Raw genomic sequence first — 18,669 nt, forward strand, 5'->3', positions numbered from 1 at the left:
CGGCAGCCAATGCTTGACACGAGTGTAGCGGTAGAATTCCTTTGTTAAAAGTGATCCGAGAGAAAGCGTTCTAAGAAGTATCCTTGTCCCTTTTTAATTGTGTTCATAAACATGTAATTAAAAAGGTATAAGGATACCTCTTAGGACCTTCTTTGTCAGATCGCAACACTAGCGCTCGCACTTGTTCCAGTTATATTATATTTCAGTAGTTATAGCTCGAGCCGGTCGGAGTTTCCCTCGGCGCGCTCTCATTCATACAATTTGAAAAATTAATATCTCGGTTGTCATTGACCGAAGATATCAAAAAACTATAGTAGACTTTTACATTCATCCCATCTATCTTCCTATTAATAAATCGACAATGTTCGCATTTTTCCTTGTATATGTATAAATTAGTATAAAAACAAGGTATGTTCAAGACAATATTACTGTGATAAAAACGACGTGAGTTATCAATTATATAAATTGGACCTGATTTCTCCTTCGTAGGAATGTAAAAATTTCATTTACAAAATATACCGATTATGTATCATTCTTTAATACAATCAGCTGTTCATATAAAATATATGCGAGAGCTTAAATGCGACACACACCTTTTAATATCTTTTTACATACATAACAGACACACAGCATACACACAATATTCACATATATGCATACATACATATATACAAATAGAATTTAGTACGTAATTAGTATAATTCTGGTTAATAACGGAAATACCCATTATAAACTTATATAGCACAGAAAAATTGCTACAACATTGTATGACAATGACAAAAATGTATATCTTTAAAAATATTACAATATAATATTACAGCAATATATTTTTTATTCTGATAATTTAAGTTGCCATTTAGAGGATGCTGGTGTAAAATATATATCAACATTATAGACTTGATTTTTCGTTAAATTAGATTTACAAACAGCTTTTTTAAAAACTATTTTATATGTTTTAAAATACATAATTGAATTCAAAAAGAAAATAATAAAAAATGTTCAATAACAATAAAATTTCTATATAAAAATTAATTCAGGGTAATAATAAATACTGAGACTCAAATTTGAGAACAAAAAAGTTAAAAAATTACCGATTATATCATATATATATATATATATATATATATATATATATATGATCGGTAATTTTTTTAACTTTTTTGTTCTTAAACTTGAGTCTCTCAGTATTATATATATATATAATTATTATACATAATTTAATTTTTTTGTGTAATTAAGCTTAAGTTTGTGTACTTATTATATTATGTTTTAGAACATTAAAAAATTAAAATTTAATATAATTTATTTTAATAATAAAAGACTTCTCTTTCTCTAATAATAAAAGACTTTGTAATATTTGAACATAAAAGAAGTTAACGAAAATCAATTTTCATTTGGATCGCATTGGCAGTAGTCAAATGTATAAAATAATTGCAAATACAAAATTAATGAATTTATTTATTTCTATAACAAAAATATTCTTATATTATTCAATGAATACAGAAACATTGTATTATGCAAATCATTGCATTTCAATGTTGATATGATTTTTTGTTGTAATCTTCAAAAAAGCACATTTCATAATTGCTGCAATCCAATAGATACATCAACATTTTGCAGTGTAATTGCAATATTGCACTACTGCAATAGAAGATTGTTGCAATGTGGATATAATCTTTCGATGCTGTATGGAATATAATTGTCAGAAATATATTCCTGAATTTTATAGAACTAAAAATTTTACTGTAAAAATATATCTCATTTATTTTCATCTTCGAATTTATTCTAAGAACTCATCCCTTGAAAGATATGAAATATATATCATTTATTTTTATTTTCGAACTTAATTCTGGTGACTCATCCTTCAAAGAAATGAGATATATTTCATATCATTAAAAATTTGTCACTACTATCTATTTAATATTTATCACTGAACCTATTTAATAGTTTAGATTTTGATTACGAGAAGCAGAATTCTGCCGCGTCCATCTGATGGCAGTAGCGCGTACTGCTCGCAAATGAAGCATATAATATTATTTTTCATAACATTTTTAAAACACTGCTGTAACATTATTGAATTATAATGCTGCAAAAATCTTTGCAACATTGCATTGCAATATATAATATTGCAACAATGTTATTGCAATCTTCTGAGCTGCATGAAAATTTACTTATCAGTATTATTCTACTTATTCCGTTTTACTGGAACTTCCACACGTTAAAAGTGACAAAGATTTTATGTAACAGACGATGTACAAAATTGGAATGACTAATAACGTGATTGCAAAAATGTTTGGAGAATTATATGAAAAAAGTAAACGAATATTATATACAGAAACTTTTTGATTGTACATAGAATCAAGCAGACTAATAGTTGATGTCATTACGCGAAACCTTTATATAATTAATGTACATAAAATAGAAGATACTGTAACATTTGTTGTTAAAAACACACGACTGAATAATAATTATATATTATAAAGAAAAAACACCGAATTTGGAACAGTTTGCTAAATTAGAACTCCCTTATTTCTTGGAAACTAAACTTCGGTCTGTACGAATACTGATAAAAACATGATCCGCTTAATTAAAGAAATAAAAACCCATATTTCATACAAATTTGTTAAAAGCAAGAGTTTTATTGCACAATTTTCTCTTTCAAATTGCAGTTTAAACAATAGTGTATTATCAATATCATTACCATCATTTCACACGTTTGTAGTTTCCTAAAACTGTTATTTTTCTCTTTTATATTTATTTCATAGTGCAGTTTTAAACAACATTGCCGTGTGTGCGTAAATTAGAACACTCCGTGAGATCAGAGATCTAATAATGACTGTTACTACACCATGACAACTGTTACTACACCGTGACCATAGTATAGCTAGGCCGTTACCGTAACTTTAATATATAATCCACATGTATAATAACCTAAATGTGTCGAGACAAGATTTCACGAGAGACAATAGAAGAATCGAAAAAAGCATGCCTGTTAAAAAAAAAAACGCTTCTTAGGCGAACCAAACGGAATAACATAGAGTCTATAGAACTATGTAATTTAGATAAGATGTATAAGTCAATAAAATATAACATTAATACTTCGATCGTATACAGGTTCCAAATTAGTCGCCCATTTCGTCAAATGCCCTTTTTGACATGTATCACGAAAACATTAATTATTAAAAAAATATGAAACAGTTATGAAGATTACTACATCATTTGATAGAAAATACTTTTCAATTTAAATTCGTATTTTTAAAGATGTTTTTCTAATCATTATTTAAGAAATATAGTCCAAAAAACAAAGTGGTGTTCCAAATTCGGTACCTTTCCTCTATGTATTTTTTACTTTCAGAATTTTTAGTATATTACAATGGTTTAGTCCAAAATCATGTCAGATTTTATAACTGACATTTACTTGTAAAATAATAAAATTTATATGAACAAATATGCATGCGTGTAAACAAACATATAATATAAAATTTGTAATACTAAATTAAATATATTTTATACGAATTTTTTTTTTCAATTTAGCAAGTATATAAAGTGAAGAAGGTACACACAGAAAAATATCAATTCTACTATGATAAAAAAACAATTATTTTTAATTCATTGTTTTTTTATAATAGTCTTGAAATATACTCATCACAAATTTAAAAGAAGCTTATTATTACCCACTCGGAAAAAGAATTTATATTTAAAGAATATTAAAGTTTTACTAAGAAGAAAAGGAACAGTAAGTAAATCAAATTTTTGTTTTAACTTAATTTTCTTGATTAAATTATTAAAATTTAAAATATATTTTAAATAAATTTAATACTTGCAATAACTTGTGATAAATTTACATGAAACAAGTAATATTTACTTAATTCAAGTATAGTATTTTTCTGTATGTAAGATTAATACACACAATATGGAAAAATAATACTGTTTATTTTCTTTAATTTTCTTCTCGAAAATATATATGTATATATGTATATATATAATGATCATGCATCAAATGCAAATTTGCAATTCAAATATACAGAACAAGTGAATAAAACTTGTTACATTTGCAACACGTGATATAATTATTCAAAGTTAAAAAAACAGCTGCTACTGTATTTTTTTAAATTTATAATTAATTTTATACTTCATAATTTTAAAAAGCATACAAAACTCTTTCCAACATTAAATACATGATTTATACAGAATTAGATACATAAAAAAGAATTTATAAATTTTCAATCAATGTTACATTTTTTATATAAAGAAAGGATACAGTTTCAGTTAATGCAATTGTTTTCAGCTTGACAATAACAGCAGCCTGGAATTAATTTATAGAATGCAAAATACAAAGATTGAAATATTGTATGGAATAATATTTCTTCTCCTTAAAAAGACAGGTGAACCTTTTTGTTCTTACAACAATTTGAACACAAACTGGTTAGCTTCATTTGGTTTAGATAGCTTGAATCTAATATTTGGTCTTCTTGTCGTTTTAATCGTTTAAGCGCCGGAAATAGTCGTAAAATCTAGACGAAAAACGCTGAGCAAGCGCAGCGATAGGTCGTTGCATCGTTCATGTATTCAATTTTTACATGATTTTTATTCATATAGCCTCAATTATACTTTTTTTATCAATCGAACTTTATTTTATTATTAATCGATTCGGTTATTAAATCAAACTAACTTCAAATATTTGCTAATGATACTGAATATAAAAGGGGAAAAAAAAAGAAACAAAGCTTTTGTTGAATTTTTTTTCATTATAGAAAAAAATAGAGCGCAATCATGTTTCTTCACCCAAACGATTAATGCATTTGGTAATAAAAGTAATCAATCTTAAATAAAAAATAAGTTACTTGTAGATTTGCGAATTCTGGTTTAATACAGCAATCAGTAATAATCTTACGTATTAAATTATGAGAAAAAATATCGAATTATTATATATTTTTTATGAATGTAGGAATCTAAACTGAATTATTTTTATAACTGATCCTTTCTTTCTATACAAACGTGTCAATCTATTTATCGTTGAAATTGTTGACAATATAATAAACATAAATAATTATGTACAATAGAATTTGTATGTAATGATTTTACAACTATTTAATATTCATCAAAACACACAATGAAAACTCATACAACACGGAACATAACATTTCAACAATATCGCAGCAACGTTGCAACATTACTGAAATGTTCTCTGTGCTGTATGGACACACACACACGCGCGCGCGCGTGTATGCTCACACAGTGTATGTAAAGTCAAATATTTTTTAATATATCTTTATAATATATCAGGCAGTTTTTTTAACTATCTAAACGTATAAATGTATCTATATATGAAGGTAAATATTCAAAAGTCGTATATCCGTACATATATATATTGTCTTATCAAAATGCGTTTTGACCTAACATATATTGCAATATTCTTCGAAAACTACAGATTAGATTAATAATATATTAAATGTTAAATTTCTGATCGCGTACCTTTGTTTCACTAGCTGCTTTTTATCTTGGTTAATTATTCTTCTGTTTTTACATTATTGAAGCATAAGGGACTCTAAGTTGCGGTGCAGAATAGTATCCTTCACAGCATTAAAGACGACTTTTATGTTTTCTGTATCCACCGCGGTGGTAAAATGATGAAACAACGGCTTCCTCGGATCCCTCTTTACCGAAACGAACATGTCGAGAATAAAATTTTGCACATCCTTCATGGAATGTGGATCACCCGTAAATTGTGGGAAATACAAACGAACATTTGTATCTTGTGACCTCACTTTCTTGTCAAGTAAATCCGTTTTGTTTAGAAACAAAATTATCGAAACACCACGGAATATCATGTTGTTCACGATTGTATCAAATATATTTTTTGATTCCTCCAATCTGTTAGTCCTCCTACAAGATTAATTGATGAAAGCAAAAACGTTATCATTATTTATTTTACAAATTTTTAAAACAGAGTAGATAGCCTACCTATCTTCAAGCAAAACCTGATCAAATTCTGACGACGATACAAGAAAAAGTATAGACGTCACGCAGTCAAAGCATTGGTACCACTTTTGCCTCTGAGACCTTTGACCACCAACATCAACAAAAAGGAATGGGATATTATTGATCGATATTACAAATTCAGAAATTCCTTTTGTCGCCTTTCTACAATGTAAGATGTCCTGATGAGTGGGTGTATAATCCTAAAAAAATTTTTTTTGTATATTTTACAGATAATTAAAAATAATTAGAAATAAAATTATTACACCAGTCACTTAAAAATTATTAAGAGGTAACACTAGTGTAACTGCTTTAAAAAAATCGCAATTTTTTTTGCTAAAAGCGTTTTTTAACATCCCAAGAATGATGCTACATTAGTCTTGTGGGAAAAAAATTTTTTAACTGCTTCAAATGCAATTAATTCGAACTGTGAAACGTACAGACGCCATTATTTTTAATCAAATAAAAAAAATTTTTTATACTTTGATACATAGAAAATATCTATAACTTTAATTTGTTACATTTCATTTTCCACCCAAAAATTCACAAAAACACATATGGTTTTGAGGTCACACTAGTGTTACTCCTTAATAAATTACTAATTAAAAAAAGTAAAATTGCAAAATAATAAACTGCGAATAAAAATTTTTGTAAAAATAATTTTTATATAAACTTTTGATTAAAATATCATTATATTATAATTACATTTTAAGTACAAAGTATAATTATGTAAAATTTTTATCTATTGTACTAGTGTAATAATCCTAATATAACTAATGTAATGTTTTTTTCAGTACTTTTCAGAAAATAATGTGGTAATTATCGATTACTTTCATTTCTATATACACTATTACTGAAGAGCTTCACACATTGAAAATTTTCTTGCGTTTCGGGAGTATTTTAGAAGATTAAAAAAAATTTTTTTTTATTTGTGAATATATTAAACACATTATAACATTTCTGCTTTTTTTTTCATAAATTTTTTAAAATTAAAAATTTTATAAGAAATGAGTATTCGAACAAAAATTCCATATTGTTACAATAAATTATTGCGCCAATTGCAAAGAAAGCATTTTAAAGTTTAAAATATTAAAAATAACTTTTGTTAATTTTTATCCTAAAGAAATTTTTTTTAAAAATAATTGTAAAATATATTAAATTGTTATATAATTATAAATTGTTAAAAATATTACCACTCTCGCAATCCTATCGAGATTATCCAAGAAGTATTGAACAGAATCACTCTGAAAAAATATGAAATAGTGTATATAATTATAGCATATTCTTTTACAAATATTTTTTTTTACAAAATTTGGATGCATATCTTGTACATGTATACTATAGATACATGTAAATATTTTAATACTAAAAAATTAAAAAATGTATTATTTTAATATTATTTGTTTACACGTACACACACAAAATGTATATAATATTTATATAATTATATACATACATGTATATACGTAAGAAAATAATATCAAAATAATTAAATTAACTTATTGCAATTTTTTATTATTAAAATATTTACATATACCTATAGTATGCATGTACAAGGTATGTACTCAAATTTTGTAAAAGAATTTCCTGAGTGTCAAATTTTCCAAAATATTTATTCAAAATTATAGGTAAAATTAGAGAACTCTTTAATGCAGGTTTAAAATAAATTTATTTTATTACTTTCTTCAACATTTCTTTTAATCATATACTCGCAAAAAAACTACCTAATAAAAGCTATTTAAATTTCACATATTAAAGGGCATAGCAGGATAAGCATGTGTAAGCAATTCGCGGGGAATCGGCTCCGCTCGATTGTATTGTTGGCGAGAAAGCATGTTTTCCTTGCGTCGCCTATCATTATTATTTGTTATTGAGCCTTATTTATCGAGTATGTATGGAACTTGTCTCGTGAAGGGCCGAGTCACTGTTGAACGGAATTTCTGCCCCGCTACGAGGAATAAGGCAAATTTGAAGAAGACGTGCCAATTCTCGGAATTGATTCCGTAGCGAATAATCGAGGATTCTGGCGGGGTATATATATGGACCGGCAACGCGAGCGCAGACTCTGTACGAAGGAAGAAATAAAGTGCAAATACCAAGATCCAATCGTTCTTCCTAAACTTCATCCTCGTAAAAAGCGTTAACACATGTGTGTGCTGCCCCCGCACGGATTTGATTGAGATTTTTACAAAAAGTTGGCATTGATGTGAGATTAAATTTCCTCAAGTATTATATCTAAAAAATAATTTTTATGGGAGTTATAAAAAAAAAAAATCGAAAAAAAAAATTTTTTTTTGAAAACGGCTAAACCGATTTTGATAAAAAAATATATATATTATGGGTTTTAAACCCACAATGTTATGAAAAAATTACGGAAATTTTTTTTTTCAAAAAATACGGACCAAAAAATTGTCAAATTTTTTTGGTCCGATTTTTTCTATGGAATCCAGATGCGGTACTATCACCATTTTTTGTAGAAAAAAATCTTTAACTTCCCTAGTATAATATATTTAAGTTTCAAAATAATCGAAAGAGTACTACATATATAAACTTAAATAACTAAATATATCTTTCATTATTTATATACATATATACATAATGTATACGTATATATTATTAAATATATATACAGGTGGTTGGCTATAAACGTACAAACTTTATAAAAAAATAAAAAGCATCGAAATAAGTACAACGGGAAACAATTAGAATCGACTACGTAGTTTTGAGAAAAATATTAAATTCTCTGAAAATATCAAGTTTTTCCATATGTAATAAATACCCTGATGTATAAAAAAATACGTGTCCATAGAGTTAATATGAGAAAATTTTACCAATTGAAATTCTCTTCTTCTGTCGAATGCTCTTCTGATCGACACATCTTTCCACAAGCTCTGCAATGCTGGCACGTAGTGTAGAAATAATCTCGTGTCCAACACCATAGTATTCTCGAACTTAAGTAATTGAAAGCCAATGTCGTAATTCTTAGGATTCTCCCAGGGAATATTTAACTTATCCCGTGCATCCACTAAAACCTTCATACCCTTTATTATATTTTGGTAGATCACATGTTGGTATTCCTTAATTAATTCAGGCTGAAAAGGAAAACATATAATATCAAATTTAATCATCCAAAGTTAACTTTTTATGAAAGAGACATATGATATTTTTGTCTTTTTATAAAAAACTTTGTTTAATAAAATAATTCTTAAAACGATTCTAAATTGGAATTATCAATATTACGAAGTACAAAATTTTCCAAATTAATTTTACAGAATTAAAAACCTTTACATGTTCAAAGTACACACAAGAATAAATCGCGAGATACTCAAATTGAATTTAGAAACAAAAAAAAAATTTTTTGAACAACATGACTGGCCACTTTATTGAATAGAAAAACGTTACCACCATGTTTCGACCCGTGTTTATCAAATAAACTAATAAGTAAATAAAAAATAAATATAATTAGAAATTATTTTAATTTCTTATTATTTATTTTTAGTTGTTAATTATTTATTTGTGCACTCGTATTTATTCAATCATTTACAATATTTATTTAATTCAATTACTTAATTTTTATACTTGACCTAGCAACGATATGCAAAATTAATTACGGAGAATATGTCATACATTAATATAAAAAAATTGTTGATAAAAAATATTAAAATAAATGATTAGTGAACAATTTGTTCAAGAATTTATTAAAAATTATTTTACCATGTGTCCTTTATTAGAATGATTCTGATAAATTTGTTTTTGTAGCAAAGGAACAATTAATTTTAAAAACCGTTTTTTAAAAAATGTTTAAACAATTTGTTTAAAATTTTAATAATTTTTTAATATTGACATGTATCATGCGTTACTTGATATACAATTTTCCCTGTAGAATTCGGTGCTATTATTTGAAATTCGAATAATAAAAATAATTCGTATCTACCATTCTTTATTTTTTCGTTATTAAAAAAAATTTTTTTTTAAAGAGAGGAAAGAGTAAAAAAATTAAAAATTATTTAAAAGTAAAACATTTTCACGTTTTGATATTGCAAAAATGCTATTTTCAAAAACAATCAATCGTGCTATTTTTGATATTTATTTTTTATAAAAGTTAATGAAAATATATCCTTTCGAATAATAAACAACTGGAAATTGAATCTTACGAAATTTAAATATGTAATGTTAGTTTAATATAGTGTTCGGAGTTTGTTGCCCTTTTCAGCTAAATTTCTGAAGCGATGCCTACTGTTCGCCCAGTATTACTCGAAGCTCAAAAACCGATAAAAATACTCAAAATTGTGTACCGCTATATTAAATCCGATATTTTTAAAAAAGCGTTGAAATCTAATGGTGAATTCATAATCAACAATCCAAAAAACCACGATATATCAATTTCCACCAAATTGGATCTGCCATTTTAAAAAAGACTAGATACTACAGACGCGCGCTATTTAATTTTTTACTTTTCACTTTTTAAAAATAAACTACGACGATAATTGTATAGATAACTATCTATACAAATTTGACAGCTGTCAAAATTCAATCGCAATGACAGTTACTCTTACAATACGAACCAAGCGCAGTGAGAGAATCAATTAGCATCGCGGAAAAGTGGCAACAATACAATGGTAACATCTCCTTTTTACAAAGTGGATGGACTAGCACACAGGGCGCGCGCCTGTTTTGAATAAAATATCAAATTACAATTCTTGCAACACAAAATTAGTCAAGCGAAAGAATCAATCAGCATCGCGGAAAAGCGGCAACAATACCGCTCGACCACGAGAGAACTTCTCGCGTTCCCATGGCCTTTTTTATTATGGATGGATGAATAGATGGATGGAATCGTCAAAATCTGATAGTGGATTCGTAATCAGCAACCCAAAAACCCCTGTACACAGATTTCTGCGGCTTCATGAGTCTTCTTTCATTCGGATATGTATTTTTTGTAAGAAAAACTGTTTACAATTTATTTATATAACAAAATTAGCTAATAATAAAGGAAACTTACACCCTACCAAATACCATTAAGACTCTTACTGACTTGCTTACTGAAGTAAAATTACAAGAAAAAAATAAAATGCAGTATTGGTGTCCAAAAAAACTAAAAAAAAAACCGATTTCAAGATAGGTGATCAATATATCAACCACCATGCCGCAAAGGATTAACTATATTCGTGAAAATTTTTATTAATGTTGTGACAATGTAATTGTATGCTTATGCGCTTCCACATAATCTTAATTCATTGTTGTTAGTAGCTGGTGCTGAATGCGCATTCTCCTACGGCAAACGTATACTAAGTAAATAATCATTTGAGGTCATTATTGACCCCACAAATGTAGTTATAACTTAATCTTAATCACATGTTCGTTTCACCTAAAAACTCCTTAAATATATTCAACAAGTAAGAAATCATCTGCAATAGTTTAGAAATAAATTTAAAGTGGGCCAAAATCGGACCTTATTAACACTATCCCTTTAAAAAGGTTTCTCTGCTCAGGACTGGCACAAAAAGTGGCACAGAGACTCGAGTAAAAAAAATATTCAAATAATCATTTTGTTATCTTTTTTGCTGTATATAATATAAAGTTAATAATAGTGAATATGAGAAAAAATTCGCCTATAAAGTAGAACTTTATTACTGAAATATTTTTTTAAATTGAGAATAAACATTCTCACTATCATACTAACCTTAGATAACTAAATACAACAATTTGAAATTCATGTTATATCATTTCAGCACACATTTACCACATTTACGTGCTATACTGCTTCGATTATATTGTAGACTTTTTTTATCCTATTAATTATTTCACTCAAACAAGCAAGTGCATCGTTTCAAAAACTCAACAGTACTTTTCTGGACAGCTAAGATGCATTGTAAAGTTTTCACTAATATCTGTTCATTACTTCTTTATCGTTTAATACGGCGATAAAAACCAAAAAATCATGAATATTCATCAATTCTCTTAAGAGCCCATGTAAATAAAATATTTAATATCTAAATAACTAGCTAGTTCAACTTTCTGAAATTTTGACAGTCAATTTATACCATTAATTTGAACTGCTCTACAAAGTTTCATGAAAATCATATTCATATTCATTTAGCAGCAAAACTTCCTTAAACAAGTAACAAATCTTTTTCTTATAATTTATTCTTGTAAATGTATGTTTACAGTTTTTTATTGTTAAATTAATTTTGAGGACAATGAATTAAATATTTCAAAAATAACAAATTAGCAACAAACTCTGATATTATTATTACATACAATTTTATTGTTTTATATATACTACTGTGACCAAAAAATAAGGTGAATTTTTCATTTAAACTTTGCGGGTACTATAAAATCATGAAATTATTTTTTTGTGGGTTGATAGCACTGTCTTTGACATCTATGCAGTTTCATGTCAATATATTCAATTGCTTCAGAGCTACACGTGTTTTTGTAAACATACAAAAGTGAGTTTTTAGATTTTTACTATGTCTGTTTTGTTGAGCAAAAAATTTGCTTTAAATTTTGTTTGCGGAATGAATATTCTGCTCTGGTTGAGGATGTTGCAGGTCTTTGGTGATAAGGCTATGTCGCAAAAAATGTTTACAAGTGGTACAAAGACTTGAAAAAAGGCCGAGAACGAGTTCAAGACGAACAGCACTCCGGACGACCATCAACATCTACCGATGAAAGCCACGTCAAGGAAATCAAAGATTTGGTGCTCGAAAATCATTGATTGGCAATTAGAGACCTTGCTAATGCTGCGAGCATTTCATTTGGATCAACCCAAACTATTTTAAAAGATATTTTGTGCCTCAAACGCGTCAAATCTCGAGTGGTTCCAAAAACACTCAATTTCGTTCGGGGCGCTATTTGTCTTGAACTCGTTCTCAGCCTTCTTTCAAGTCTTTGTACCACTTGTAATCATTTTTTTGCGACATAGTCTTATCACCAAAGGCCTTCTGCAACATCCTCAACGTTTCCGCGGCAGAATATTCATTCCGCAAACAAAATTTAATCCAAATTCTTTGCTAAACAAAATCAGACATAGTAAAAATCTAAAAATTCACTTTTGTATGTTTACAAAAACACGTGTAGCTCTGCAGCAATTGAATATATTGACATGAAACTCTGCATAAATGTCAAAGACAGTACTAGCAACTCACAAAAAAATAATTTCATGATTTTATAGTACCCGCAAAGTTTATAAATGAAAAATTCACCTTATTTTTTGATCACAGTAGTATATATATATAATTTTGTTCTGCTAACTTAATCTCTTTAGAAATTGTTTTTTAAAAAACTTACAAAACAATAATTTTTTTGTAACTTTAACAACAAATGAAAATATTAATTAGAATTGATTTTGCTCATTTTTTCTGCTAATTTAAAACGTGAATACATCTTGTTACATCTTCTGCCACACATGCGCGTACATTCGCGGAGACGCGCCCGCGGAAAAGAAAAGAACTGAGACCGAGAGAAAATACACCAACTTTATTAAAAGAATACAATTCGGAATAATAAGGAATAATAATTATTAGAGAAAACAAATAACAAGTCTTTCTCAGAATAAAGGCAGCAATCTTTTGTCTTTTGTTTATATCTATTTTCCTGCTGAACAGCTGTTGAAGCAGTCAGTCGATAATATTGATCGATCAATTGACTTACAATCGAAGAGTATACCGAGCAGCGTGTGAAACAATATCCATTTATTATTAAATGTCTTAATATTTAATTAAAAAATAATTTTGCAGTTTTTTAAAAGTAGAATTTATTTATTAGATACTTCTATGATGTTCAAAAATTAATATTTTAATTATACAGTAAATAAAGCATAAATTTTGTTTAAGATTCGTGTAATTTTTCTAAATAATCAAGAAACATTTCATATTTTTAAGAAAGCACAAATAATATGTTGCATACAAAATATTGTTATTTGAATCAAAATTTAGATCTTTTATTATTTTTAATATACAAGATGTTTGGAAATTCACATTTGAAGTATAAGACGTAGCTAAAACAAACAACTTTTTACTTTAGCAAAATTACGTCTGATAAACAGTTTTACAGGAGAGCATATTGAAATTACGAATAAGTGTTCTCATCTATCCAGTATGTGTTGGTGTGTTTCTCACTTATTCATTTAAAAATAAATACAAATTAATAATATATATTGATAACTAAGCGTTCTATTACTCTAATAATTGCATATGATAATAATAATAATAATTATTTACTTCAGCTTTACATGCCAAGAAGGAGACTTGGTTTACAAAATAAGTCTAAATCATTCACTCTTTCATCCATCCATGCACTAAATACTAACACCTAACTTATTAAAATTTATACTCGTACACTATTATCACAATCTAATCACAGATGATTACATATACAGTCTTCTTAATTTAGTTTACACAAATTCAGTACCTAATACATTACCTATTCTTTTCTTTAAACGCTTTTTTCTTCTCATACCAAAATTTTAACAAAACCTTCTTTTTCACATCATCGAAATCATCACTTAGTAGCTTTTCTATTCTTTCTCTCCTATTTCTACCTAAAACTTCGAACCACGACCTCGATAATTGCATATGATAATTAATTAATATTATTAAACTTAAAGAATATCTTATTAATTAAAGAAGAATACGTAAACCAAATATAAATGCCGAAAAATTGATTTATTGTATAATAGTCTTTAAAAATAAAATAAAATATTTGAGTTAATATTATTAGAGGAACTCATTATGTTTTTTTACAATAAAAAATGCAAAGAATTTGTTCAAAATTAACTTTTAAAATGTTATAATAAAATTTATTTTTGCAGTTTTTAAGATGTTTTTTACTCAAATAATTTTTATCTTTACATTTTTTTTTAATTTTCCTGATACTTTGTAAATAATTATTAAAAATGAGTGAAATTTCCACACATCAGTACAAATGTTACTAAGATTTTACGTAATTAATAATTATTACAACATGTTAACACTTAATTACTTCTGAACAAATTTTTTATTTAAAAAAAAAGTCTCATAATTGGATCTTACAATATCTTAATTCAAATATTTTATTGTTAATCACTGTTGCACAATGGCAGATTCTAGAGGGGTGAGGTTAAATCTCCCCTTCCAAATAAAAAAAATCAGTCTTATTGGACTTATTAAAAAAATTTAAGTAAAATGATGCAGGTTGATTAACACAGATCGTCTGTCTGTGGATCAAATTCTTATGCATAGGACTCACTGTGTTCAAACTGTTCAATGTCCAATATACGATGTTCAGTGAAAATTTTTATTACCCCCCTCCCCATTATCATCAGAATCTAGAGCTGTTACACAATAAATCAGTTTCTTGACATTTATACAAGTTACATATATTCATCCTTAACTAAGAAATCATTCTTTACGTTTAGTGACTTACTATTTAATTATCATGCACAATTATGTACTATTTAAAATATTAGAATGTTCAACTCACAGAGCATATTACTACTTATATTTGTCATTTTCAGACGAACAAGTGAGTGAGAAACGTACGCCAGTCCTGAGCATCAGATAGACAACAGTGTTTATTCATTAATTCCAATTGCTCTCCTGTGAAAACTATCTGTTAAATGCAATTTTGCTAAAGAAAAGATTTGTTTATTTTAGAATCTCGTCTTGTATTTCAAATGCATGAATTTCCAGATATCCTGTATATCTGAAAAAGAGTACTTATCTTGAAACCTAAAATATAAAATATTACTGTATAAAAAATTGTTCAAATAAAAACATAGTATAAAGAAACATAGTACAATAATTATTTTTTACTATTTTATTTTTTTAATGAGATATAAAGGTCATCATCTATTTAAATAAAATGTCTAGCATTTTTTTTCAAAATTTAAAAAAGCATCTAAGGAAAAAAAGTATTACATGGATAGGGTCTAAAGTTAATGGTTACTGAGATAATAAATAATGTAAATTATTAATTCAAATTATGTTTAATTAAAATTGTTTATCTAATTTGAGTTAATCGTGCACAACTGATAATAAAGAAGATTTGTATAGTTGAAACGTTTTGTAATTACATTATTTGTATTAATAAAATTTTTAATCCTTTTTGTGCTTGTTTTTGACCTTTATTTACACACTTTTGTTTAATACATTTACCTTACTGCAAAATTTCGCAATGTTTTTTTGCAATGTTGCAATGTTAAAATAACATATTTCTGCAATATTTCTGTAATCTTTCTGTGCTGTATGGAGATGTCAACCGCGCAACGATCGGGAAATACTCCTGATACATGAGAAAGAGAACGAAATATCAATCGTAGGTAGATTCCACTACAATTCTGTCACACGTACGCGCAAATCCGCGCGTACGAGTCCTGGGGGAGAGGCTCACCTCGAACTTGATCCCGTGGATGATCCGCATCTGCTTGAGGAATGTCGACTTGCCGCTCTCGCCAGCGCCGAGCAATAGCAGCTTCACCTGCCGGCGAAACGTCTGCCGGTCCTTCTCCAGCATCCGGTCAATCTCCTGGCTCTTGTACCGCTGCTCGATTTCCTCCGGGCTGAATTGGAAACGCAGGCAACACGACCACGTTAAGGAGCTCGCCATCTTGCCTCTCGCCCTGCCTCTCTCTCGCTCACGCTCATTCACTCTCGCTCTCCCTCTTCCTCCTCCTCCGTCTTCGTCGCCACTTTCCTTCCTTACTTCCTTCCTTCCGTGCTTTTCTCCTTAGCTGCCGTCACGACAATAACAAACCAACGTAACAAACGACAGCCGAACACACAAGTTTTGCGCGCGTACAGGAGCCCGTCCCTTCCTCGCGATCGAAAATGACCGATTCAGAATTGCATTTCTAACTCGGACGAGATATAACCGGCCGGAATGCTTGAGACCACAAGTCATTGACGGTCACTGGCCGTCGTCTATCACACAACCTACTACCGAACGTCACCGAGAATCAATATGATGGCTTTTCCAAATCGTTCCTACACACAGTCTCGAACTACGTATATATTCATATGTATTACCGTGTTACACGCACGACTTCGTGGATATATATGCAGAAGAATGTGGCATATTCCAGTGACACGGAGAGAAAGGTGATTCACGCGGCGATTACTGCCGCTACTGGTCGCTGGCGTTCGTCTACGAGCGAGCGGCACCAAATGGACATGATTAAATAATCATCGGGTGGCGATCCGCATTACCCTTACAGTCCCCGATGAACGACGTTTATGACGTTTCGTGTCACGATCGTCGTTCATGATAACGCGCATCTCGTCTCGTTTACCCGCTTGTTCGCCTCTAAATCTTGAGCGGCTCGAGTTCGAGTGTCTTCTCCTTCTCCCTTCCGCCCACTCGCTCTTCTTTCTCACTCCTGAAAAGCGACAAGTCAATCATTCGATCGCATAAGAGCGCCGTGTGGCACACCTTTCTGCCTGCCGCGTACGTTAATGATTACGATCCGTAGTGAAGTATACATATATGACAATGGACGTTGTACAAATGTGATCGATATGACCGAGGTATTTTACGGTAATAAAACATCATAACGGTGACAGACAATCAATGAGAATGTGCAAAATGACGAGTACAACTGAGTACAACTGTATAAGACAAGCGAGAAGAGTCCACTGCTCTCCATCACATTACTATACTCAAAGAGTAAATGGCTTGTTCTTTTTCTCTGCACTGCTGCACTGGTGCAACAGGTTAGAGTAAGACAAATATATTTTTTCTCATTCTTGGTCTGTTCTTTCTAGCTGCACTGTTGCACTGGTGCAATAAGTTAGAATGAGAAAAAATATACTTGTCTTACTTTAACTTATTGTACCAGTGCAACAGTGCAGCTAGAAAGAACAGATCATCTAACTTCTTGCACTAGTGCAGCAGTGCAGCGAAAAAAAAAGAATAACAGGAGAGACCTTTTGGTTTCAGCCATAGCTCTAGGGTGCGTTCGGGGAGACGCTATTAGCGCTATCAGCATCAGTTTATCCTTGTTCTACTTTTAATGAGTAATAAAGATGGACTGATGCTGGTAGCGCTAATAGCGTCTCCCCGAACGCACTCCTAGTTTACACCGAGCATTTGGTACGCGTATCAAGTAGTGAATTTATGGCCTATTTCTACCAACGTAGATTAATTTTAATCTTGGATTAACTTACTCTTTATCTCTTTCTCATTTTTGGAACTAGAATAAGATAACAAGTAAATTAAACCGAGATTAAAGTTAATTTACGTTGGTAGAAACAAGCCTAAGCTGATCAGCCAATGATTAAACACATTCACTAGTTATTTACTATTCGATACGCGTACCAAGTGCTCGGTATAAACTAGGTCATAGCTCTAGTTTACACCGAGCACTTGGTACGCGTATCAAATAGTAAATAACTAGTGAATGTGTTTAATCATTGGCTGATCAGCTTAAATTCACTACTTGATACGGGTACCAAGTGCTCGGTGTAAACTAGGTCATAAACTTATAGCGAATTTTTGGTTGCTTGAGCTACATTCCAAAACGTCATTTCCGAGGAAAATTTTACTCGAAATATATAATACACGTAACGTATCCTATATTATGCCCAGTCTACAATGAGTCGTTGGTCGTTGGTCGTTGGTCGTAAGAAATTTAACCAATTATGTTCGGTTATTCTTCTCTAAGATCAACTGTGATTGGTTAAATTTCTTACGACCAACGACCAACGACTC

General features: G+C 29.3%; 1 protein-coding gene across 2 annotated transcripts; it reads right to left on the bottom strand.

Moving 5' to 3' along the window:
• Positions 1–4,103: 4,103 nt before the first annotated feature.
• On the bottom strand, positions 4,104–17,651 carry LOC105839168 (guanine nucleotide-binding protein subunit alpha homolog). Of its 2 annotated transcripts, none has more exons than XM_028195227.2 (6): positions 17,411–17,651; positions 16,354–17,338; positions 8,811–9,071; positions 7,173–7,223; positions 5,965–6,182; positions 4,104–5,886 (listed from the first exon to the last, which is right to left on the bottom strand). In XM_028195227.2, the coding sequence occupies exons 2-6, from the start codon at positions 16,567–16,569 to the stop codon at positions 5,529–5,531; spliced, it is 1,104 nt and encodes a 367-aa protein (XP_028051028.1). In that variant the 5' UTR covers positions 16,570–17,338; positions 17,411–17,651; the 3' UTR covers positions 4,104–5,528. The 2 variants fall into 2 exon arrangements, with proteins under 2 accessions (XP_028051028.1, XP_028051029.1); XM_028195228.2 differs by having other exon boundaries at positions 17,392–17,651.
• Between the last annotated feature and the right edge of the window lie 1,018 nt (positions 17,652–18,669).

This window comes from Monomorium pharaonis, chromosome 7 (assembly GCF_013373865.1).
Source record: "Monomorium pharaonis isolate MP-MQ-018 chromosome 7, ASM1337386v2, whole genome shotgun sequence".
Lineage (NCBI taxonomy): Eukaryota > Metazoa > Arthropoda > Insecta > Hymenoptera > Formicidae > Monomorium > Monomorium pharaonis.

What these genes read in the sequence shown, in the direction of transcription:
- LOC105839168 (XM_028195227.2), bottom strand. Translation starts at nt 16,569, where the DNA reads ATGGCGAGCTCCTTAACGTGGTCGTGTTGCCTGCGTTTCCAATTCAGC. An exon ending in TCCACGGGATCAAGTTCGAG is followed by an intron (nt 9,072 to 16,353) that starts GTGAGCCTCTCC and finishes TTTCCTTTTCAG; the next exon opens with CCTGAATTAATTAAGGAATA. An exon ending in CAGGTTTTGCTTGAAGATAG is followed by an intron (nt 5,887 to 5,964) that starts GTAGGCTATCTA and finishes TTAATCTTGTAG; the next exon opens with GAGGACTAACAGATTGGAGG.